This window comes from Equus przewalskii, chromosome 3 (assembly GCF_037783145.1).
Source record: "Equus przewalskii isolate Varuska chromosome 3, EquPr2, whole genome shotgun sequence".
Lineage (NCBI taxonomy): Eukaryota > Metazoa > Chordata > Mammalia > Perissodactyla > Equidae > Equus > Equus przewalskii.
In genome coordinates, this window is record NC_091833.1 from 62,736,612 (window position 1) to 62,762,287 (window position 25,676).

Consider the following 25,676-nt stretch of genomic DNA (forward strand, 5'->3'; position numbering starts at 1 on the left):
GAGCCACACTGGGCAGAAATCATTTGATAACTTAATCTGGGTGAGAGGAAGAGACGCTGAGGCCTGTGTACTCTAGTGATAAACGGCCGCATCCGGGTGAGTCAAGGAAGAGATATGATATCTTTTCAAACTAATATAAACGAATAAAGCATAAACAAGAACTTAAAGGGGGGAGGGACCACCCCCACAAAACGTGGGAAGCGACTGGTGTCTGGAGGGGAGAGAACCAAGTCGTTAAGACCTGGGGGTTCCAGGAGGTCTCTGCTGGCTGACGTTTTCCCGGCTGGGAGGGCAGTGGAGGTCGGAGGAGGTGACTTTCCTAAAGTCCAGGACCGCCGCTGGACCCTCCTCCTTCCTATAATTAACTCAACAGCCATCCCACCAGGCCAGACCGGCGCTCTCCCGGCAGCTCCCCTGGACCGCCGCCTCCCGTCGGTCGCCCGCCTCGCGGGGAAGGAGGGGGTCCCGGGGGTGGCTCGAGCACGGGCCACGGCAGCCTCCGCGCGGTTTCAAACCCTGACCTTGCCCGGGGCCGGCGCCGGCTCCGGCTCCAGCCTCCCCACTCCTCCCGGTCCTCCCGCGCCGGCGGCGCCCGCCCCGGCCTCCCGGGCGGGCGAGGGGGGCGCGGGACCCGGCCCCGCGTGACGTGGGCGCCGCGCGGGAGGGGTGCCCGGGGGCTCGGGCCGCCTTATTAGCGCCCCGCGGGTCGCCGGCCGAGAGCAGACGGCCGCTCTGCGAGCCACGGGAGCCGGCGAGCGGCCCCCTCCTCGCACCGCCTCCGCCTCCTCCCCTCCGCTCCTCCCGCCCCACCTCTGCGCGAGCGGCGGAGTCGCCCTCTCCCTGCCTCTTTCTCCCGCTCCCGCTCGCTCGTCTCTCTCGCTGATACTTCCCCCTGCTGTGCTCCACGGAACCCAAGCATTCTCAGCGCTAACCTTAGGGACCAATGGTGCTCGAAAAGCCTAGAAAAAGCCGCTTTGGGCAGAGATAGTTGGAAGCCCCTCGTCCCTTCCCCCTCTCCCGGCGCAGCCCGTGCCCGGCGCAGCACCTTCTCGCTCCTGCACGCTCTGTTTGGGAGGACGGGGTGAGAAGGTGAAGTGGAAAGAACTGCAGAGCAGAGGGGGCCCGTCTCAGAGCTCAGATTTCATTTTCATTGAAGCAAAGCACAGAAGAGCAGTTTTTTTTTATTCTGCATTTTTTCCTTTTTAATTTTTTTTTTTTTTTTAAGAAACTTATTTTGGGGGGGTTTGCTCTGGGCATTTGCCTTGCCCAGTAGTTGAAAAGTGAACTCGACTCGTGATGGTTCTCCTGTCACTTTGGTTGATAGCAGCCGCTCTGGTAGAGGTTAGGACTTCAGCTGATGGACAAGTAAGTGGAAAATAATAACAATAAAAAACTCAAACCCAACCTTTTCCCGAAAAAGTTCCTCCCCTCTTTCCCCTCCTCTCTCTCCTCCTCCCCCTCCCACCCTTCCCTGTTATCTGGTGCGTTCAGGAGCGGTGTTTTGAGGGCTGGGCGCAGCGTGCGGGGCGTTTGGGGTGGGCGGTTGAATTGCACGGGAGGGTTTGCCTCCCACTCCGGGAGCCCAGGCTTGTCACACCTAGGGCTTCACCACTTTGCAGCAATCTTAACAATTCCTGGTGACAAACTGCAGCCAGTTCGCATCCTCGCCGGGCCGTCTGGGTTTCCCCTTTCCGGAGGGCGGTCTGGGCGCTTGAATGAAGTTCTGGCCGCCGGGTCCGGGATCCCAGTGCCCCGGTGGCTGCTGCTGGAGTCGAGCTCGCGGGGCTTTCTCTCCTGCTTACTGACTCACAGCTTTTTCGGGCAGCCGGAGGCGGGGGTTTCAGGAAGTCCTTGGGCCGGACAGGGAGCGATCCAGTAGACACGTGTCCTGGGAGGACCGCGGCCGGGCTGGGGTTTGACAGTTGGGGAGGGGGGTTGGGGACGTTTCCTGCCCTGCTTTTTCCTGGGCAGAAGCTGGAGGCGCCTGCCCCTTTTCTCCCCTCCCCCTCTGCACGACTCCTCCTCTTTTTAAAGCTAAGTTGAGTGCAGCTCTGTTTCTTTTCGGCCCAGCCCCCACCCTTTGGAGACTCAAGGTGAAGCCCGATGCTCTGAGAAGAGTCCTTGAGAAGGCTCAGCGCGACAAGCCGAGCCGTTTGTAGTAAATCACATCAGCACAGGGCTGGTGGGACTTTGGGCACAGAATTTCTCTCTGTGAGTTTTTGTAGCTTCTCTGGTCTGCCTGGTCTGACCATAGGGTAAAACATAGAGAATTGTCTAGTTGATTCCTGACCTCAAATATGATACATCAGGCCCCCTTTGTAGGTTTCTTTTTGCACGTATAAATACAGAGACTTTCTTTTCTAATCCTGACCCAGTATCTGGAGTTTTCAGAAAAGAATATTGAGTGTCAGTATTTGTTTTTGTTGGCCTCATAAATGTTAAATTAATATTAAGACGGACAAACAACTCCCTGCCCCAAATTGTTTTTGAATTGGCTCATGCTCCTGTCACAAGAACCTTCTACAAACGGAGGTGCAGCCTTAGGCACCAATCCCGGTCTCCAGCATTTCCTGATTAGCTAGCTCCTGAAAAGCATTAGTGGTAGAAATAAAACGCACAAGGTGATAAGATGAAACCCAGTAACTGTTTCTTTTTCTTACTTTCCCCCTCCTTTCCAGGCTGGTAATGAAGAAATGGTGCAAATAGGTAAGCCTTGTTCTCAGATGTCACTCTTATCTTAGTAGAAAGTAAGGAATGAAGTAAGCTACACAAAATATTCTTTCTGAAATTTCTCCCATTGGTGGTTAAACAAAAATTTGTAGTCCAGGAATATTTCTGTTCTTCTCTTCGTCTTTTTGGTGAAGGGTCCCACTTTCCTCAGGCTGAGTTTTAGAGTGATGTAAAAATTCTCCTGCTATTGGACTTCTCAAGCATCAATTTATTACTGTCATTGGACAAGGCACTGGTAGGTACTTGGAGGGTGATGTAGGGGCTGGAAGAAGATATGGAGATAATCAAATCAAATCAACTGGTGTGGCATTAGGAAGAACACATTTGATTAGAACAGAAGGCAAAGTATAAGAATGCTACAAAGAAGGGAAACATAAAGTACAGAGGATGGAAATCTTTCTCTAAAAATTTTCCAGCTTTGAATAAACACTCTGATGACTTCTCTTATTCCATCTGCTTTCTAATAATTATCTACTAATGTGCAAGATACTATGAGGGCTTTTGTAAATAACGTCTGAAAACCTCAGTATTCCCTGATGCTGTGGGAATTATTCCCATTTTATGGATGAGAAGACTGAGGCTCAGAGAGTGTGACTTGTAACAGGTCACTCCAAAGTCCATGGTCTTTTTTGAAGCTGTTTATAGTAATATACTTGTTCTGAATTCAGAGACTGAAAGTCATCTGGCGAGAAGCCAGGCTCCATTCAGAGTCTTTTCATACACATTCAACTTGGGTTACTTTGGACAGCCTCTCTTTGTGGCAGAGTATTAGTCTCTGTAAATTCTGTATTTGTCAAGTGATACTGTAAAGTCATCTTTTAGACCACAAGTTTTTATTACTGCAAACACAGTTACACGTCATTGCCCATGTGCTGTGTGCCATGCACAGTGTTAATTGCTGTATGTGCATTTTGTCATCTAATTCTCACAACCACACCATGAGGTGGGGGCACAATGATGCCTATTTTAGATTTGAAGAAAATGAACCTTGAGAAGTTACACAGCTACCTGCTGTAGTGCATAGTGGAGAGCTAGGGGGAACTCCATACATGTAAGCTAGTGGAGGGGCCCCAAGATCCAGGTCCAGAGGTGTCTGTGTAGCTGGACAGCAGCCTATGTCAGAATGCTCCTACTCAGTGCTTAGCATTGTTGGAACTCTTCCCTGGGGTTAGCCCTCCCCAGTAAGAGAAGGACACGGGAGGAGAGGGACTGAGAACTGCTTAAGAATGTAGTGTCTATGAAGAGACATTTGTCATTTGCAGTTGATAGCATTCAGCCATCAATGTATGTTTTTTAAATAAGGAATTTTTTTTCACAAATCGGGAAAAGAAGGCTATCTTACTTTTTATTACTTAAGCATCTGATTACTTAAACATCCCAACTTTTCAATATGCAGATTAAGAAGCTGTTTTAAGATTACCCATTCTACCAAAGGAATAAAATATGTTGCTTTGAGTAAATTTTCAGATACGATCAGCATGGTGTCATGTCAGAGGCCCTGTCTGTACTTTGGTCCTGTCCTTTTGCTGCTGTCGCTTCCTTTGGTGGCCCTTTCCTGCAGGGGAGAAAGTAGTACAGGTGTGCTTCCATTGGCAGGAGGGAGATGAGTGGCAGTGTGGAAGAGAGGAGGGCAGGGCCCTCTTAGGTTGTATTGCTGGAGATTTACTTGCTCCCAATTTCCTCTGTTCTATGGAATTTCTCTTTTATTATTATCATTTGTATTTACCATTTCAAGAAAAGAAATAAAGATAAAAAATAGATTTGACTCACCAGTCTTGTGGTAGCAAAAGTATGGCTTTCATTTGCTTTGAGTTATAATCATTTATGGAACTCTTAAGAAGGATTTAAAAATATATTTTCAAAAATCTTGTATACACTAATGAGACTTCTCTCCCATGTTCCCATGCGTCAAAGGATTGCTAGCTTGCAGGTTTGGTAAAAGGTACTCCTCTACATATAATTAAGTAATTTTTTTCCAATAATTGATTTGAAAGTGGCTTTATATAACTGCCTGGAGGTGCTATTTGATCAATGATGCAATTAGGAAAGGCTAATAAGTCTTGTAGAATTCATTAGTTTATATTTATTGGTCTACAAATTGGCTAGAGAAAATTGTATGGTTTTGAATAATTTCTAGGTAGTGTCTCAGGCAGAGATAAATATAAATTAGTGACAAACCACAAATTATTAGGAAGCTAAATTTAAAAACCACTTTCTATTAAAATATAATATGCATGCAGCATAGTGCATGTAAGTGTATACGTTGCTGATTCTGCATGAAGGGAACACCAGCACCTGGATCAGTAAGTAGACCATTCTAAGCGCTTGTGCCACTCTCCTAAGATTATTCCTGCACAAAAGGTAACCACTGTCTTGATTTCTAGCAGGATAGATTAATTTTGCCAGTGTTCTAATGTGTTTTTATAAATAGAATCACACACTATGTACTTTTTAGTATTTGACCTAAGAACTCAATTAAAAAAATATATATGTGATGTGCTTCAACCCTCTAGACTAGGAAGGCTCTTATTTAGGTGGGGAGGAGGCAGTTTGTGATGGGGGCACGTTAGAATATGTATAAGTATGCTACTTATATAGCGTGTCATACGGGATATTGCTTCTTTCCTTCTCTCTCCACCTAGTGGAAAAATGCCCTCTTGTTATGTGGAAAAGTATGATTCACTCTAGAGAAAATGGGCAAATAGGTTTTGAACTGTGACCTAGTTCTCTGTCCTTTGTCAGCCAGAGAGGAGCTATTTACCTACCTATGTACCTACCTATCTACACCCATACATACATACACTGAAACATATGCACTTATGTGCACACATATGCACCCATACCTATATGTTCATATAGGTACATGTGTGAATGTGTATGTACTGTGTGTATATCTGTGTGTTTCATGAGACCATTAACATACTTCTGTGACTTACCAGGAAACTCATTTCTGACTCAGAATATGGCCTCGGTAGGATGCCTAGGGTAATTGTGGGCAGCTGGCTGGCTGGCCTGATAGGGTAAGGAGGCTTACTCTGTGACACATATGGCTTAGGAAATAATCGTTGTTCTGTAGAAATTGGAGAATCTGAAAAAGAATTCTCTGAGTCCTTTTGTTTCATCAGCCACCACTTTGAGGTTGCCTGAGTATCAGTAGAGAAAAAGTCATTGTGAGACTTTGCTTTTAAGCTGTCTGTCCTTCCCTGCCCCCTCTCTTGGAATTGGGGCATATCCATCTTTCTCTGCCCCAGGTCTGATTCCTGGTTTCAAATTCCATTACATTTCATTCTTAACAAAGTAAAGTTGCTAATCTTGTCCTTTCAAATATCCAATTTACTGAGAAATAATTGTCGTCATTTGCAGGTATTTATTTGGTTTTAAGGTGTCGTGTGAGTTACTTTACCTAGTCCTTGGCATGTAGTAAGCATGTCCACTAGTGCAGACTTCATGAGAGCAAAGACTTTGTCTTGATGCCTGCTGTATCCCTAGTACCTACAACAGAGCTTGGTACCTCGTGGGTCCTCAAATGTTTGTTATTCATGCATAGTAGGGTATTGTCCTATTGGGCTTTACCTGTGTTCTGAATTTCCTTGAATGCTCCTGTTCTGTGCCCCTCTCCAGCTTTAATTGATCCCCAAGAAAATGAGGATGCTGCCAATGACTATACAATTAATTATGCAATGTTATCAAGGCTTCTTTGACTTCTTTTTTCACCCTGCAAAGCTCAGGGACCTAGGCTTATTGGATGTTTGTACTTTTTTGTTTGTATTCAATAAGTATTTGGCAAATTGAATTGAATTATGTGCAGGTTTAGAATGCCCACTAATTTTGCACTAAAGTCTATTTAGGGTCATTTGCCCGGTTGCTGGCATCAGGGGAAGTAAGATAAGCTAAAATTAAAATCTGTCACTCCAATTTGCCAACAGCAATACTAAAAAGTATGGTTTGAAAGAATCCTTTGTGAAATTTAGAATTTTAGTTACCGAAGCCATTATTCTTCCTTGTAACTAAAGATTATGCACTGAGTATGCTGATTTGGCTCCCACCCCTCCAATGAACATCATAATGATTAATGTTAAGTGCTTTAAACTTCTTAGATAAAGATGTTATTAAGTGCAGCATGTTTTCTATCACCAACAACTTATTGCTATTTAGCTGAAATATTTCTTCCCCATACTTTCACCATTTTCTCTTGTCATTGTACCAAATAATCATAATATTACTCAGAAATGTTCAGAAATTTCCAAGGTCACCTCTGCTTCCAGGACATTTATCTCTGAGTATTCTTTGCTTGTGGATAGCCAACTCAGATTACTTTGGAAATCCATTAGGGACAATTCCAAATTGCCTGGTAAAATCGTGAGTAGTTTCCATGGGAAGTTTGGTTATCCCACTTGGACAGGATATACTGACAGTGAAGACTTAGATGGGACTCTCATGCTTCCTCAAAGACAATTGCCGTTACCAGAATTTTGGGAACCCTGTCTTTAGTGTTCCTCTGATAGAGATCAGCTTTTACTCCTAAGCTATGCTTCTTCTATTATTATAAGTTGTTGAATCATTCTTTTTAATTAATCAGTTTTTCTTCTGATTATAGGTGTTTTACATGTCCATTATAATTGTCTTCTTTAATTTTTCTGTATTCCCCAGATTTTTGACAATCATCCCAAATACCAAACTGTTATAATTTAGCATATTTTTGTTGTCTACTTTTAATCAACAGATTGTGTTTTTTTGTATGTCTTTGTTTTGTTTAATATTTTAGTGTAATTTTCCATATCATTACAAACTCCTTGTAAACATCATACTAACAATCGTACTAATAAACCTTAATTTATGTAATCTTTTTCCTACTGGTACCCATTTCTCATGATAATGAATCTTGCCACACAGTGTTGTATATAGATCATTGCCTGCCTTTCAAATGACGACTTTAGGAGAGAGCTCAGCAAGTTGATTACTGAGTAAAACCAAATTAACGTGATACATTTTGACGAATGGCTTTTGAAAAAGTTTGTGCAACCTGAACTACTCGCAATATAGGAAAGTGTTGATTTTTTAAATTTTAATTTTTAATTAGTTTTGGCTCTGTTCTTCTTGACATTTGAATATCATTTTTAAATATTTGGTTATGCAATCTCTGAAAGATGCAATGAATTAATCATTTTTCTAGTTATCAAGTAGCCAAAAGTATGAACAATTATATTATAGAAATGTTTTGTAAATTTCTTAGTACTATGAGAAGATTCATCCACCTCATAGAATAGAATTTGAAAGTTGTATATTCTTTAGAATGGATAGTAAAGCATGTGAAGAGTTCCCTAGCTTAGGACTCTCTGTTCCCACATGTAATTGATTCATCCTAATTTTCCAAATACATTTACAGGACTTTGCTGACTTAACTGTAAATCCCTAGGAGAGATTTTGTGGTAAAATGTCAGTCTCTTGTTTATAAAAATGATTGCCACAATTTGAGCGTGATGAATCCTTATGGAATTTAGCACAAATTGTGCGCAGCATGAAACAATCTATCTGTTTTTGCAGTCACTGATAAAACAAAAATAATATTTAGTAAATTTGTAGAGAGTAAAATAGGATTACATATATGAGTCTTCAAATACTGTGGTCTTAGATATTAAATCACATTTCATATAATTTTTCTTCATATTTAGTATATATATTTTTGTATGTATATATGCACACAAAATAAAAATAAAAAGAATGATTGAAATCGTTATTCATATGAGTTTGAGATATCTTTATTTTATGTGTTAAAACCTCTCTCTTTTACATGTAAAATCCATTCCTTAATCTAAAATCTAAGCAGTATATCTGCTCTAGGACCTATTAATATTCATTGCCTTTCCTCCATCAAATGGTCAGGGACATAGACTCTGTTCACTATGTGGTTTAAAATCCTGACTCCACCACTTTCTAGCCGATGACCTTAACCTCTCAGTGTCGTTTTTAAAATATGTAACTTAGGCATACTACTACTACTTACTTCATAGAGTTGTAAAGGATTTATAAAATGCTGGCACGTGGTATGCAAGGTAGAATAATAGGCGTTATTATTAGTATGACTTAGTCTTGTGCTTTTACAAAAATACTTCTAATCAAGGAGAGTCACCTCAATCTAATCTCTACATTTTTGATAGGTCTGCCTGCCACCGTGAATTTCCAGGAACCTTAATTTACTGTGTTGTGGCCTTGTAAACTAGCCACTCAGCTTACCATGTGACAGCTCTTTGAGAGTTCTATTTTCATGTATTATCTTCATGTTGATATCTCAATGTAGTGTTGCTTAATTCATTGGAATATAGCACTAGAGGGAGGAGTTGAGCAAGGAGTGGTGCAAAATCAGTTATTCCATATGGATTCCACACCAACTATATTTTGTGTATACCAGACACAATTCTTTCTCTTCTTTTCACCTTATTTATTGAAATTTCTTCTTTCCATTTCATTGAGAGAAAATTCTTGTATTAATCATGACTCCTTTGGATGCAAGTAACAGGAACCCAGGTGACACTGGTTAAGGAAAACAAAAGATCATGTAATCAAAGTCAGGTATAGCTGGATCTAGGGCTCAAATAATGTCAGGAATCAATCTCTCTCTCTCTCTCCTTCTCTTCCCTGTTCCTTCCCTTCCTCCCTCCTTTCCCCTCCCATCCCTCCTTTCTCTCCTTCCTCCCTCCCTTCCTTCCTCTCTTTTTCTGACTTTTTTTCTGTGCTGGCTTTATTTCTCTATCAGGATAAGATTGTAGCTCCCCAGGTTTTGGCAAAGACTGTCACCAGCACCTCTAGGCTATCATTCTATCTTTTACCCCACTAGACAGAAAACTGTTTTTTAATTTTAGAGCTCCAGGAAGAGTTCCTGGTAGGGCTTTTATTGGCTGCCTAGCTTGAGTCATAAGCTTATCCTTGAACCATTCACTACGGGCAGGGGATGCAGTGCTCTGATTGACCTGGATTGAGACATTTCACCCTTGACTTACACGGATCAAGAGTGGAGTGTGGGATGTTTAACCTGGGGGAAAATTGGGGTGCAGTTAAAGAAAAAGGGTAGTTGGGTGCTGGGCAACACACATGTACAAATGCCACAGCTATGAGGGCTTCCCAGCATACTCCATGGGAAATAGTGGCTGTGGTAGGCAGAATAAGGGCCTCCCAAAGACGTCTACATCAGAATCCCTGGAACCTATGAATATGGTATGTTACATAGCAAAGAGGAATTAAATCTGCAGATGGAATTAAGGTTGCTAATCAGTTGACCTTAAATAGGGAGATTACCCTGGATTATCTAAGGTGGAGTCCTTGTAAATGGAGGAAGAAGGTGAAGGAGAAAGAACTAGAGAGATGGCAGCATAGAAAAGACTTGGTCTGACGTTGCTGGCTTTGAAGATGGAGGAAAGGAACCATGAGCCAGGGAATGCAGGCGGCCTCTGGAAGTTGAAAAAAGGAAGGAAACAGATCACTCTTGGAGCTTCCAGAAGAAATTCGGCCCTGCTGACACCTTGATTTTAGCCCCGTGCGACCTTTTTCAGACTTTTGACCTCCAGAACTGTAGGATAATAAATTCATGTTGTTTTAAGTTGCCAAGTTTATGGCAGTTTGTCACAGAAGCAATAGGAAACCAATACAGTGGCCTAGTGGATTGTCCCAGTTTCTCATACTTTTGTCAAACTGTGAGCCAGATTATTTTAGATTTGGAAAATATAATTACCGCGAGTAAAGTTTCAGTGAAAACCTTTAAAAATGCTGTCCACATTTCTTATCTGTCATATTTTCCCCAGCCTTTTGCCCTGGGGACAAATGCTAATTTTCCTGGCTTTAAATTCTAGACACAAGATTAGTTTTTAAAAGTATTATCCATCAAAAAATTGTAAGACGTATGAGAAATATTAATTTTTAGAATGTCTAATATAGCTCTCAAGTTTGTAAAGCTTCCAGTGATGATAAATATAACCAGTAGATGTGCTTTTTTAAAAAATAAGATTGGAATGTGAAAAGTTTGGCATTTGGGCCTCACTTAAAAAAAAAAACTCCTCTACTTGTTATCCTGTTATTGATTATTTGATCATTTTAAGATGTAGCAAACAAAATACTTGGATATTTTTCTTCAAAAAATTTTTCGTCATGCTTTTTCTTTTCTTGAAAGGTCTTCTCTTACCTGATTTCATGTTCTGGAACACGAAAGAATGTGCTGTTCTTTCCTAAATGACTCTCTTGGACATAAACATTGTGCAACTGCAACAAATATTTATGAAAAAGCCAGATTAAAAAAAAATGAGAAGAATTTTTAAGTTCACAACTATTTGTTCTTTCTTAATGAGTTAAAAAACATTTTTTTCTTCAAATTGCTTTGATGGAAAATCTTTGACTATGAAAATAGGTTTGCAACTAAAAAGGAGACATCAAAGAGTTTCTCTACCTTGTGGTGATAAAAGCCTAGAGGAGATGAAGTGAGGGAAAAAGAATTTGGTTGTGTTCAGAATTTCAGGATGTGTCACAGTTTTTAATTGCCTCTGCGAGAAGATGTGTCCCCTTCTCCGTTAGTGTTTACAGCCTTGGGAAGCCCTTGGGCGTGTGGTGTCCTCTTTAACATCCACTCTTCACCCCACTCACATCTTTCCTGGAGCAGCTGGCTCCTCTCATTTCTGATGAAAGTCATTCTCTTACCCTCGGCTCAGGATTTGGAAATGTTGTTGTTGGAGCTGCTTCTTTAGCAGATCTTGAAAATGCTTATTTGATTTCATTCTTGTGGCCAGATTGTTGCATACTGAGAATTTATACCTGATAAAGGAAATTGCCTCTGTGAACTGCCTCTTTATAGTCATCAGCCAATTCTTGGGAGAGGATCCCAGTGTCTAGGTTGGGTAATGGAGCATGGGTTGTTACAGCCAGCCTGGATTTCAGGCCCTCTGTTGACATGGAACTTAGGATCCCTTTTAACCTTCAGAAGCAGTAGCCTGGAGTGAGAATGGAGTATGCGGAGGCCTGAGGGGTGCCAGGCCTTGGAAGCAATCTGAAACTGCCTTCCATCTTCTCTATCTCTAGTAGATGATGATGGTGATGGTGACAGTAACGTCAGCTAATTTTTCACTTATAGCAATGTAATAAATGGACAAGCCCTTTATGTGCTTTACCTCATTTGATCCCCATTATTATCCCTATTTTACAGATAATCTCTCTGAGCCTTAATTTTCACAGTCTGCTTGCAGGATGCCAAAGAGCACATCAGCTTGAAACCAGAATTCAAACGCATTGCTTTCTCACTCCAGACTTTTAGTACCAAACCATCGTAGCCTCCTCCCTTCCTCGCTTGGGAACTAAAGCCACATTGTATCAATCACAAGTACTCCAATATTCTATGTGCCTGGGGTAGCTTTGATCTTGATTTGCTCAGCTAAAAGTTGCTGTGATATTTGGGAGCTTTGTACTGTAGTCACTCCAGGTCCTAGCAATGTTCATTGTACTACTGAAGACTTTTCTCTTATTCTTCCATCGTGTGGTCTTTGTAACGTGCTGGGGACATCTAGTATTCTCTAGGAGACTTTTTTTGTAGAATTCTACAACATTCTTAGAAGAATACCAAGCTGCCTGTCCTCAGTTGTGAGTATATGTGGCTCAATGTGTGAAGGAGTTAAGATGATCTCAAAGTATAGGCCACTGTGTCGTGCTGTGAGAACACTCCCTCCCAAGAATCCCCACTTCCAAAAATAGCTATTGATTTTTTTCCCCCCAAAGACTAATGTACACTGGCGACATTTAAACGTAGTTAAGAGTTGTAAAGAGCTTAAAATCTCTGAAAGGGCAAGATGTAAAAGCATCTAACTTGTCTCCCGTAGAGATTTTTATGATTTTCATAGACAGTGCACGACTGTGAGAACTAAGAAGCTTAGACCAGGGTATCTGTACCCTGGACAAGTTAGCAGGGAAGCTTTCTTGGAAGAGATGGGACTTGAGATAGGTCAGTGGGGCTGGGTCGGATTTGCATAGATGGAGAGAAAGCAGTGGCCCTTTCCCTGGCTTTAAAGGCAGGCATGAGGAAGCTGGGTCTAGTGAGCACGTTGGAATGTTCGAGAGGCTAACATGGGAGATGGTGTTGAAAAGAAATTAGGGACAGAACCACAGGGCCTTAACTGACAGAGTTAAGTTTTGATTTGGGTGAAGTTACCTAATCTCTGAGTTTCAGTTTCTTACTTGTGAAGTGAGAAGATTTGATTAGTAGATGGGCTTCCAAGCAATTTTCAGGTTTAACATGGAAAAAAGATATCAATTTTCTGAATCCGTTTTATCCTGAAGTGATGATGAGCCATTGAAACTATTCAGAGAGAATAATATGGGAATATCCATGCCTGACATTGACTGAGCACTTCCCATGTGCCAGCCTACTCAGCGCTTTGGATGGCGCCACTTAATTTTTACAACAAATCTACAAATTAAATACTATTACCCTTATTTTTATAGTTGAGTACTGACATAAAAGGTCCTGAGTGACCCAAATTACAAAGGTAGTAAGTGGTAGAACCCAAGCATTTTAGGTGTGGGACTTTAAAATGACTTTCCTGGCAGTAGTTTAGAGAATATTTTGGTATAATTTATACAGTATTTGGTAGTGAGGAGTTTGAACTTGGCACCTGCAGCCTTTCAGTGTGAGGTGATGAGGATTCGAAGGTGATTAGAAGAAAGGGGATTAATTTGAGAGAAATTTCTAAGGAGAAATCAGTAGGACTTGAATGATATTAAATGGGGGAAAATTTGAACTGAAGGCAGTTTTCTAGCCTGGAGGTTTGAGAGAATCAGCACATGATGAGCAGAAATAATGCAATCAGGAAGGCAAGCTGAATATTTGCTGAAAATGAGAAGTTTGGTTTAGATATTTTAAGGGAGGAAGAGAGAGGCATTGTTTTCAGCAGAGAACTGACCCATTCAGGCTTCAGTTTGAGGGAACTTTTCTTCTTCTTTTAACCTGGATTTATTGAGGGCCTATTATGTGCAAGTATCGTGCTAAAACACAGATGTGTAAAAGGGTCCAAAGGCTCAGAAATGATTAAAGTTTGGAAATTATTAGAAAAATCTAACACGGTTGACATTAAAACAGAAAGTATGACTAGCTAAAAGGTCTTTAAGTATATGGAAACGTAGAACATAGTCTCCTCGAATTCTTTGCTGTAGGTTGTGTGCAGTACTTGTGTGTGTGTGTGCGTGTGTGCAGATGTATACACATATCACACATGCACATAGACACAAGAAGGTATTTTTTTCCTGCAGCACAAAGAAGAAGAAGGCATTGGGATAAACTCTAGAGTGAGGAATTTAGATATGAGAGAATTCCCTGACAAGGAGAATTGTTAGTGTTATAATTAGACTGCCAGTGGAGATGTGCCAATAAATTTTCTGAGAGGTAGTTCAAGTTTTTGAGGAGATCCTGAATAAAAACATACCCTTCTTACCTGCCTGGGTTCTGGACAAGTTGAGAAATAGCAAATCTAAAGATGTAGTAAAAATACCTTTTACAAGAGCCTGGGGTGGAGCACGTGGCTCTCACTTTGGGAGGCAGAGTGCGGGCTGACAGTGCACCCCAGCCGGTGTGGTGTGTGTCAGGCCCCGCTGGGCTAGGGCAGGGCCTGCCCCTGGTGAAGTGGAAGAGAACATGTGCTCTTTATCAGGAAGGTTCCCAAGAAGAAGAATGATGAGAGAGGTGCTGAGCTTTGCAGACTTCTTATTTTTCCCAGACTTACCCATCACAGATGTCACACTTCTTCATTGAGGAAGGGTGAGTTAATATTGGGTGAGAGGAGTGCTCAGAGAAAAATCTTTCCTCATAGAGAGCAGGACCAGGTTAAAGGTACTTCACCTCTAACTTAAGAAAAAAAATAACGTCATCTACTTGAGATGCCTTAATTGTAAGAAAGAGGCAAAGATTAGATGATTTTTCAAGGTCTGTTTTGTTTGTGACCTGTATAGTTGTAATTCTGTGGCTATCCAAAGGGATTGTAGAGTGGGGGTAATTTCCTGCTGCCTGTTCCTAAGGATGAGGGGCTCTGTGTCTGCGTGCCAGGAGGTCTGTTTTAATGATTAGATTCTTTTTATTGTTGTTGTTGTTAGTAGCTTAAAATGTAAGTCCTGGATACTATGAAATGTTTGATTTATAGGCCAGCAGGAACTGTGAGAAATATACACAACATTTGCAAGCAGAATTCTGGCTGTAGAGGTATATGACAATTTGTGTAGTTGGCTATCATTGATTGCTTGGTAGTAAATTACTATTTGGGGAAGAGAGGATGCATTCTAATTTTAGATACCCCCTTAGGCTCAAACTGCTCTCATTCATTCACAGATATTTATTGACTGCAGGGTCTGTTTTAGGCACTGGGGAATTGTTGTGAAGGAAACAGATAAAAATCCTTGCCCTTATGAAGCTTATAGGCTAGCAGGTATAAAGAAACAATAAAAAAGTAAATATATGAATAAAATGTATGTGAGATGGTGACCAGTTTTGTGGAGAAAAGTAAAATGCCGAGGGAGATAGAGAGTGTTGAGATGGTTACTGGTGGTCAGGACAGAGCTCACTGGGAAGGTCACGTTTAAGCAGAGACTTGAAGGAATTGTGGGGTGAGCCGTGTAGCTGTCTGGAGGGAAGACACTTTGGCAGAGGAAATAGCAAACACAATGCCTTGAGTTGTAAGAATGCCCAGTGCCAGGCTGTAGGGCCTTGTGAGCCATTTTACTCTGAGTGGAATGGGTTTTGAGAAGAAGAGTGACATGATCTGTTGCTTTAATTACTCAGGCTCTGTTTTGAGGATAACCTATAACCTTGAGAGAAGAGCAGAAACAAGGAGAATGGTTATGAGGCTCATTCAAAACTGAGACGGTAGTAGCTTGGACTAGGGTAGTAGCTGAGGAGGTGGGGAGCAGTGGTCAGAGTCTGGAGATATTTTGAGGGTAGAGTCAATAGAATTTGTTAAAAGATTTGGTGTGTGGTCTGAGAAGAGTTAAGGATGGTTTAGTCAAGTTTTTGGTCTGAGTAACTGGAACAATAGAGTTGCCATTTACTGACATGGGCAAGGAGGAGATTTGGGGACAGGAAGAGAGGAAGGTTACTTTTGGAAATGTTAAGTTGAGATGCTTAGTGGATATTCACATGGAGAGGATCCATAGGCAATTGAATTGCGAAGAGAAGAGCTCATGGATGAAGCCCGAACTGGAGATAGATATATGAGTGTGAAGGCATTTAAAGTCACCAGGTAGGATGCGCTTATCAGGCTAGAGAGGGTAGATGCAGAAGAGAAGAGTCCTGGGACTAGGTCCTACGGCACTGCAGTGTATACAGTCATGGGAATAAAGGGACTTGAGGAGGGAGAATAAGAAGGGGAGACCGATGCGGAAAGAGGAGAACCAGAAGAGAATGGTGTCCTGGAAGCTAAATAAAGTACTTTAGGAAGGAAAGAGAATAAACTGGATCAGAATGCTGCGGATAGGGAAAGAAGGAAGATGGAGGCTCTTGGCCATTGGTTTCAGCAACATTGGGTTAATAGTGACCTCAACAAGCGCTTGATTGGAGTGGGTTCAAGAAGGAACAAGAATGGAAGAGAGGAATTGGAGACATCTAATGTCAGTCTTTTGAAGTGTTTTGCTATAAAGGGGAGTGAAGTAACGGAGGATTAGCTGGAAGTGGATGTGGCCTCAAGAAGGTTTTTTGTGAAAGACAGGAAATATGGCAGTTTATTTATTTGCTGATGGGGCTGATCTAGTGATGTGGGGGAAATTCATAAGGAAAGAGAGAGAGGGTTATTGCTGAAGCCGTTCTTGCAAAGGCAGGAAGGGGTAAGGTATGATACACAGTGAAAGGTTTCCTCATGGGTAGGATTGTAGACAGTTCATCCATACTACTAGGAGGGAGGTGGATCATGTATGCACAAATGCCAGAGAGTTGTGGAAAATTCACTGCATCCAAGTCAGGCTTGGGTAATTAGTGACCACAGTGTGGCTTTACAGTGGCCCCAGCCCTCTGTGCTTGTGGAATTTATGGCCCACAAAAACCTTTACAGACCTATTGCTGTGGCCCTTCAACCATCTCAGCTGACAATTGTATAGTTTCACATTTTAAAATTTCATGTGAGCATTATTTTAATGAGTAGCTAACTTACATTTAAGTCAGAATAGCTAATATTTACTGAATCCTCTGCATAATCTCATTTAAACCTCTCACTAAACCCATGAAATCGGAACTATGACTAACCTCCAGTTAAGAATTGAGGAAACCGAACCTAAGAAAAAATAAAGAACATGTTCAACTTCATATATTGACTTAACTTGCTGCTTTCTACCACTGTAGTTCATTCCTTCACCATGGGCTCTATTGCTTTATGGAAGTATTTGGATCTGTGAAATGTGTAATTTCTGAATGCAGTGAATTAACATTGCATATAATTTAGTCTGCTTATGTGATTGTAATCTGAGATTAAATACTTTTGACAATTTTGAACTTTACCCACCACCTTTTTTTTTTCCTCCCAAAGACCAAGAATTTAAGAGCCTTTTTACAGAAAATTTTGAAGCTACACTAGAGGAAAAATTGGTTGGCTGGCTGCGGGTAGGCAGAATGTCATCATTCTTGTAGGAGTTTTCCTTTATAAGTCAGATCTTAAATTAGAAATTGACAGCAAGATGTTCCATCTATTCTGAAGTGAATAAGAGCATAAGAATATGATCTTCAGTGTCAAAATGATCAGAATTGAAATTTTCCCTTGGCTCTTTCTTTCTGTGTCTCAGGCCTTCTAGACCTACTTTGTCATTTATAAACTGGGGATTGTAATACCCATCTCCTGTGATTGTTGTGAGAATTAGAGATGGTATATTCTCAAGCACAAAGCACAGTGCTCAGTATTTATTCTGCTAAGACATGGCAGGTGATTGGGTAGCTCCTTTGTCAGTTCCGTTAACTACTTTCTGGGGGATGGTAGCCTGAGGGGTTACTAAGTACCTCCTTTCCCTTGGTTACCTTAATTCCCAACTGGAAAGTAACTCATTCAGGATTTAATTTCAGAAATGTTTCTTCTGTGTACATTTTGGGGATGATTTATTATTTAGCATTAGAGAAAATAAAGCTCTGTAGAACTACACCATCTTTATTTTGAATAAAATTTCAGAGCATAGTCTGTGACAGCGGAAAAGTGGAACTGTCCCAGAGAATCTAGGATGCATGGTTTACTGTAAGCACGAGGCTCTGGATATCCTCTTGGGTGTGGAGGAGCCTCCCTGCATTCTTCCAGTCACTTAATCCAGGCATCAGTATGTTGTCTAGACTTTGGTTGTGTGAATTCCCTTCAGTGGAGATGGGAAATCCATACATTAAAATTAAGCATTGCTTTCTCCTTCCCTTGAAACAGTAAACTGACGGTTAGAGAAAGAGTTATAACTGGGATTATTGGTGCAGCCAGATGCTCACGGGCCTTGGGCAGTAAGTAAGTCAGAGTGTGGAGCAGCAGAGACAAAGCAAAGGTTCTCTAGTTACCTCCATTACTAACTTAATACGTATTAAATGAATTCTATTGACAAGAGACCCTGGCAGGTGCAAAATCTTGTATTAGATGATATGGGGAGTACCAAGTCGAATGGGGAGTTCCTTAGCCTCAAGGAATTAATTTGGGATAGGCTTCATCCGTCCACATCCAGAGCCCTATTTATCCCTTACTCTGGAAACTTTCCCCTCCACACTCTGCTCCTGTGACATTTGAGTTCCTTCCCTAAAATTTTGAGTTTTTTCTCTAAATCAGAATTTTCAAAAGTATTCACCAGGGATTGGTTGTAAAGGAGACTGAATCTCTGTGTCTGTGCCTACCCTAATGCCTGGGGTAAGTCGTCGGCTGTGATATAGAGGGCCTCTGAAGCTGGGGTTGTGCTGTTGCTGCTCCCAGTGTTGGAGCCAGGCTTCTCTTGACTCTGTGATACAACAGTCCTCACTCCTCTGCCTAGTAAATATTTACACCCATGTTACTTGCTCTGTGCATTGAATAAAGGGAGATATTTTATTTAAATACATTGGTCGTTATAAGTGGCATAATGATAAACATGCACTCAAGGAATTTCCTGGTTGCAAAATACGTTCATTTATCTTCTGGTATTTTACCCATCGTTTGAAGTATTTAAAAAGCAGGGAAATAGTGAAAACATAGTGATTCTAGAGGGATACTTGAAGAACATAGGTTGTAGGTTCATTTATGGTTCTCATACTCTAATTTTTTGGATGACATACATGTAATTTCTATAGTTGAGCAGTGTTTGTGAATCATATAATTTTTTCAGGGTCCTTTAACACTACAGGACTAGCCTTAGGCTAAAATTACGAAGGTGGGGAACTTTTTAATTCATGGTCTCAGATTTTCCTTTCTATGATTGCTTTATTCATCCTTGTTGCCCTCCTCATTTCCTTCTCCAGTATCCACTGTCTTCTGCCTTCAAAATCACTTCTATTAAGGGATAAATAGTTAATTCAGTTTGTTATATTTCCCAAGGATGTTTGCCTTTCAGCAGACACGATACTCAAATTGGGCTAAAGTAGGGGAATTAAGTTCTAATTGTGAAATTCAGTGTAACATGTAAGTGTCCACTCATGTTGTAAGGTGGACCCCAAATACACATTCACATTTAAATAAGTATCTGTCCCATGTAAGGAATACGGTGCAAAATGCCAGTGCCCTTTGCTCATGACTAACCAGTACCTGCATATTCAATTTATAGATTATTATTTCCTTTTTTTAACCCATTCTCCTCATTTTCTGAAAATGTTCTGTGGTTTATGTGGCATGACATGAGGAGCAGAATGAGCATATGGGCTTTGGAGTATGACTTGGACCCATATCTGAACTTCACAGTTGACCTTGGATCTTATTTGACCTTGGACACATACCTCCTGAATCTCAGTTTCCTCACCTGGGAAGTATGATTGTTAGGGTTGTTATGATGGAAGAATGTGTGTAAGCTGCAGCACCATAAAATATAGTGTATAAATTACAGGCCTATGGTAGATGCAACATAAAGTGGCTATTGCAATTACTATAACTTCTAGCATTCTTACAGGGAAAAAATTAAAACAATGAGAAAAAAATTTCTTCTACATAATAGCAACTTTGTTAAAAGTTTGTAGCAGGTGTCAGTTATGCTAATAATTAATTAATTGGAGGTAGGTTTTGATTATAAGCAAGCCAGATATATTTTATGGAAACTTACTATATTCATGTTCTTAGACATAAAAATAAGACTTGAATATTCACATTATAATAAACTTTTTTTAAAAATAAAAAAATGTTTCATTGAACACAGAGTTACCTAAGCGCAGTTGAGACATGATTTGAGTTCTCAAAATTTAATACTTATGAGATGATTCGGGAATATATTTATTATGCAAGTCGAGGCAGAGTTTTGTGAGGTGGGCGCTTTACGCCTATGTTATGTCCTCCTGTGTTCTCTTGTTGCACAGGATTCTACAATTCTATTTTTCACCCCACAGATTTACCAATAAAGAGACATAGAGAGTATGAGCTGGTGACTCCAGTCAGCACAAATTTTGAAGGACATTATCTCTCCCATATTCTTTCTGCAAATCACAAAAAGAGGTCAACGAGGGACGTGTCTTCCAACTCTGAGCAATTGTTCTTTAACATCACAGCCTTTGGAAGAGATTTTCATCTGCGACTAAAGCCCAACACTCAGCTAGTAGCTCCTGGGGCAGTTGTGGAATGGCAGGAGACATCTCTGGTGCCTGGGAATATAACCGACCCTGTTAATGCTCATCAACCAGGAGTTGCTTCAGAAAGAATCTGGAAAACAGAGCCTTTGCAGACTAACTGTGCTTATGTTGGTGACATCATGGACATTCCAGGAACCTCTGTTGCCATTAGCAACTGTGATGGTCTGGTAAGACTCATTCCCTCTTGTGTGTATATGTTTGCAGGTATTTGGGAGTACAGCATGGTTCAGCATGATTTGGGAGGTAGAGGGGGAAAGGAAGCCTCATTATTATGTTTTAAGCGCAGGAAGAAGCATTAGAAAGCATTTTACTGTCAAAGGTATGTGCCTTGGCTTAATTTTGACATGAAGACAACATTATTCCAAGAAACAAAAGACAACTGTTTTAGTGTTTTTTGCTTATATTTTCACTTGTGTTACATTGGGGAATTTTATTTCCTTATTTCTTTCAAAGCATTCTTAAAGCTTTCTAAAGAAACAAGATTCCTCCAAAATGATAGTATTTCACTTATGTGGAAACTTTGGATATCTTCTTAAAGAAAGTATTTTGAAAGCATTCTTTTGCTTCCCCACAGAATGCTAAAATGGGAAATGGGCTGATCCTCTGTCAGAATTTGTTCAAATAGCATTACTTTATGAACATGAGAGGTAGTTCTCTCTGTATGGTGGCTTTGATTCATTTTTTCCTTTATTTTCAAATAAAATACCTATATATTGCTCTTCAGTTTTGTAGTTGAGACCAATAGTAAGTGACTGGTCTTTACTAACTCTGCAAGTGTGAAATATATGTATATATATTTTTTGTATCTCCAGATGTTATTTGAAAAGTATGTCAATGTTTATGCCTCTTCCATTCACAGTTGACTCCAAGTCTTTGTTCAAAAAGAACAACCATTTTTCTTTCTATGGTTGCCAGGCTGCTGTTTCTTGGGAGTTCAGAGGTATTCTCTTTGTTTTGTCACTTTTCTCGGAGTTCTCAAAATATTTCTTACATTCCTGCTTATAGTTATTCTACCTTGGCTGGTCCTCCAGCAATACTTTGAATATTCCGCTGTTGTCCTCTGTATGCATAAGTGCACCCCAAAGGAGTTATGACACCATATGTTGTACTAAGTGCTCATGAGTTCATTGTTGTAGGCTTTATTTTTGTAGTGCTGTACTGCTTCTTGATGTTTGGTAGGTTTTTAAAAGCCAGCACAGAAAACTGAATAGAGTGTGTGTAGCAGATCTGAGTCTCCAAGTTGGACACCATCCATTTAGGATCCATACTCTCATATTTGGTGCCGGACCGTGTTCTGGGGTTTGAGGATATAAGGAATCTCTCAAATTCTTCTCATTCTACACAAACATTGAATACACCTGGATTAACGAAGTCGCTGAAAAAAAATAAAAAAATCACTTTCTAGAAAACTAAGTTTAAAGTATTCACTGAGAGAGCTTAGTTCAATATTGCTAAGATATAAAAGGGAATAAATTATATGCAAAGGTACTGCTTTATAATACTTTTAAGTAAAATATATCATGTATCAAACTTGATTCATTCTTATTTTTCAGTTTTATTGCATAAAAAATTATGTACTTTTTATCTCCTCAGTTAAGATTTGAAACTTGGGATATTGGCTTGAATATCAGTTTAAGGAAGGCAAAAGCAAGGAAATTATTTTAATAGATTATCACAGTGATTTTTTTTTTAGACCTGACTTCGCAATCAGTATTTTTCTTACTGTACGTGTCAAATTATGTTATCATATGTACAGAAATCTGGGACAATAATAAGTTGTTATAAGGAAGAGGAAAATATAAAGTATAAATGAACATTAATTATTAGGGTTAATTTCTCATTTTTAAGATATGACGTTAACTATCTACATTGTATCTATTGATATAGTGTGTGTATGTGTACACTACAAGTATTCATTTGTCCCATTCTTTGATCCATTAATTAATTAATGAAAAGATATCTGTAGGAAGTCAGTTATGGGCCATCCACTATTCCAGGCACTGTGAACTGGTGAAAGGGGATAATCATGGTTAGCAGCCTCATGGAACTCAAAGATGTTAAATTTGCCATAGAATTTAAATGTGAAAAAATCTGGCAAATACATCTATATCCATATTTATATATAGATACCTACAAATGTATTAGAATCCTGTTTAACTTAAAAAATTGTGGTTAAGGGAAGTATCCTCTGGAGAGATTTTATGAATGAGACAGAGTTTTGAATCAGAGATAAGTGGCCCAGGCCTTGAGCTTGATCCAGGAAAAGGATCAGGTCCAGCTGATAGCAGGCAGTGCTGACCGTGTGGGTATGCAGAAACAGAAGGCTTTTCTAGAGTTTCCAGCTCACAACAGCTGTGGAGAAAGAAGGAAGATGATGGCAGGAGGAGAAGCAGGGTTGTGGAGAACAGATCAACAAACTGGAGGGCTAACACCAGCGCTACTTCACTACTCATTAAACTGGGGACAAATTCTTAAAATTGCAGAATTACATTGGACAGGATAAGCTCTTAGCAGAGATGAAGTAGGAAGTTTAATTGATGGGAATGTAAATAAATTTGACTGATTAGCTGATTCCTAAATGCTTTTTGTTCCTTTAACTTGCTATGTAGGGATTTAAGCTTGACCTTCTTGACCTTAGAAAGGAAAGCAGGGATATTGAGATAACATAAATGCCCAAGGATTAATCTGATGGGATTTAAAGCCATTGCCCTGGGAGGCTCTGGGATTATAATCAAATCCAAGTTTGTCTTATTAGAAAGTACAGCCACTTCTGGCCTAAAAATACCAAAGGGAAAATTGCCGTGTATATAGTCAACCAAGTATATAGTCAAGTCTCCTGATATGGAAGAAAAATGCCGTGGAAGCCCTACCTGGATGGGAAATCTAATCCTCCCGATTAGGTTAATTTTAGACTGGTATAGACAGGATTCCAGTGATCTGATTTTCTACATGTGGCCTTTGAAGTTGTTGCACATACAGAGCAGCCACAGGTGTTTATTTTTCACTAAGCTTGGATAGTTCATAGCCAGGCCTTCTCCCTGCGTGAAATTCCTTGCCTCTTTTTTTCTCTTATGTGTGACATGCTATGTGAGTTTGAAATGGATGCACACTCAGAATTAATTTGTATTAAACATAATGCTTTAACTTAATTTTAAAAAGGCAGTGCTGCTCAAAGTGTGTCCACAGACTCAGGTTTGTGACAAGATAAATATGGAAAGTGAGACTAAGTGTTTTTGGCTCTAAGTGTGTTGGCTCTAATTAAAAAAAAAAAAATTGGGGCTGGTGTTTTGTGACTTGGTTTTTCATTTTATTTTTCTAGTGATTAATTTTTAATGTATTTTACAAAAATATCAGTCTGAAACCAGTTAGGGGGAAGAGAAACTTCTTCACCACAGATAGTTTGAAGTGCAAGCAGTGACGCTTTTCTGTTTTTACCCCTCTGGACATCAGAAACTTGACTGAAATAGTCAGGTAGAGTCCACCTATTCCAGGTAACTGTGTGGAATGATCACAGGAAAGGTACTTTAACAATGAAGATGACAGAAAAATGCCTTGAGGGACATATACAGAACCATGGTCTAGAATGTGACCTAGACATAGATATGCATAATAACTCATATATTCTGTGGGTTCCTGAAATCAACATCAAAGTCTTTTCTGTGCAAAGGAATTGACCATGGTTCTTACTCAATATGGCCAAGAATAATGTCTTTTCCTGTCCAGCGTGACCTTTCCTTGTTCTTTGCCAAGATTATTTTTTATGAGTGGCTGTTAATTCTTTTCCAATTACGTGTTATTCCTGCTCTACTCTACCCTACTTATAGGGAAGAATTATTGAGATATTCAATCTGAATTTGGAATTGTCTCTGCTTTCTGAAAGTGTTCAATCTAGAATAAAGCCCCACTTCTCTATACCCTCCCCTAAATTACCCAGCCAAAGCCCAAATCCTATTAATAGGTTCTTTCTAACACTGTCTTACTGAGCTGCTCAGGGTTCCCTCTGGTGTGCACTCTCCCTCTGTGCAACATGTAATAAACCAGCTTGTCAATGGCAAATGTGTTCTTCGTGGTCTTTGGCTGGAGGGTGTTGACATGCTTTACCTCTCCTCACCAGGAGTCATGGTGATGGCAGGCATTTCACACACTTCTTAGTGGGAAGACACTTCTGGCTGAGAATCCCTGCTGAAAATAGATTTCTTTATTCCGCAGAGCCCTGGAATTTGCTCTGTAACACCATGAATCTCCCCTGTGAGTAGTGGTAGCTCACAATCACATTTTGTGGTCTACAAATTTGCCAAAATAAAGGGTTGTTTGGTTAGTAGACTTTATGTCATGTATTTTATAACATAAGGAAACTGGATTTTTCTAGATTTGCTAGAACAAAATTGCTTTGTTAATTCCCCTGGATTATCATCAGAGGGAACTGGTTGGGAGTGGAAGAACTGACTAGTGATGACTGTCCTCAGTTATCCAGCTCAGTGATTTCCTTGTGGGCTGATTTTATGATCGAGGGCATTTATCTTAGGATAGAAGTTTTCAACATTTTTTTTTTTAACATTTGGAATTCTTCCTTCAAATGAAATCACTAGGGGTTATCTAATAAAATAATATGTAAAATGGATAAACTCAGGAAAGCCCTGGTTAAAACACAGGTGGGAGATGCTCTTCCTCCTAGTTTCTCTTTCACCTGCCTTGGTCTCACTCCAGACCACTTTTAGGCCTCCTGAGGCATCTAACAGGGATCTTCACTGTTAAGGCAGAGGGTCTTGGAAGCTTGAGGTTAACAATTTAGGAACCATAAACTGAACCTCTTTTCTGAAATATCTGACAGTCACATCTGGTTAATATTGGAGGTGTTTTATCCTTTTTAGATTTGAGGCATGGCCAAATGAAGTCTTTGTGGACAACTGCAAACTTGTAAAGAAAACAACCTTGAGACTTTTGCTTTGGGATTTGCTCTCTTCAAAAGCGTGTTCTTGCCATACCTGTTTCAGTAAGTGTAGCAGCAGAGGCACTTTTTAAAAAGTCTACCTAAAAAAGTGTTATGAGCCAGTGTGCTAGGATTGAGAACATTTGACCGGTGATTGTAAATATGGCTCATTCTGGTAAATGAGATGGTTGATACTAAAAATAGATACAAGTCTGTAACTCTTTGTTGTGGATTTGGAAAAGAGGGTTTTTGAGGGCT

At 40.3% G+C, this 25,676-nt stretch overlaps 1 protein-coding gene and 1 long non-coding RNA gene across 3 annotated transcripts in view; one reads left to right on the forward strand and one right to left on the reverse strand.

Annotated features, from left to right (window-relative positions):
• The first annotated feature begins 717 nt into the window (after positions 1-717).
• ADAMTS3 (ADAM metallopeptidase with thrombospondin type 1 motif 3) overlaps positions 718-25,676 on the forward strand; it is a 267,184-nt gene continuing 242,225 nt past the window's right edge. The window contains exons 1-3 of one of the 2 annotated variants that reach the window (XM_008528165.2): positions 718-1,365; positions 2,679-2,706; positions 20,249-20,655. In XM_008528165.2, coding sequence (XP_008526387.1) covers positions 1,297-1,365; positions 2,679-2,706; positions 20,249-20,655 — 504 coding nt within the window. In that variant the 5' untranslated portion in view covers positions 718-1,296. The remainder of the gene's footprint in view (positions 1,366-2,678; positions 2,707-20,248; positions 20,656-25,676) is intronic. The other variant, XM_070614684.1, reaches the window with a different exon arrangement.
• On the reverse strand, positions 1,175-2,010 carry LOC103556188 (uncharacterized). The gene is made up of 2 exons (XR_546137.2): positions 1,598-2,010; positions 1,175-1,354 (listed from the first exon to the last, which is right to left on the reverse strand). It is a non-coding gene; the product is annotated as an uncharacterized lncRNA (long non-coding RNA).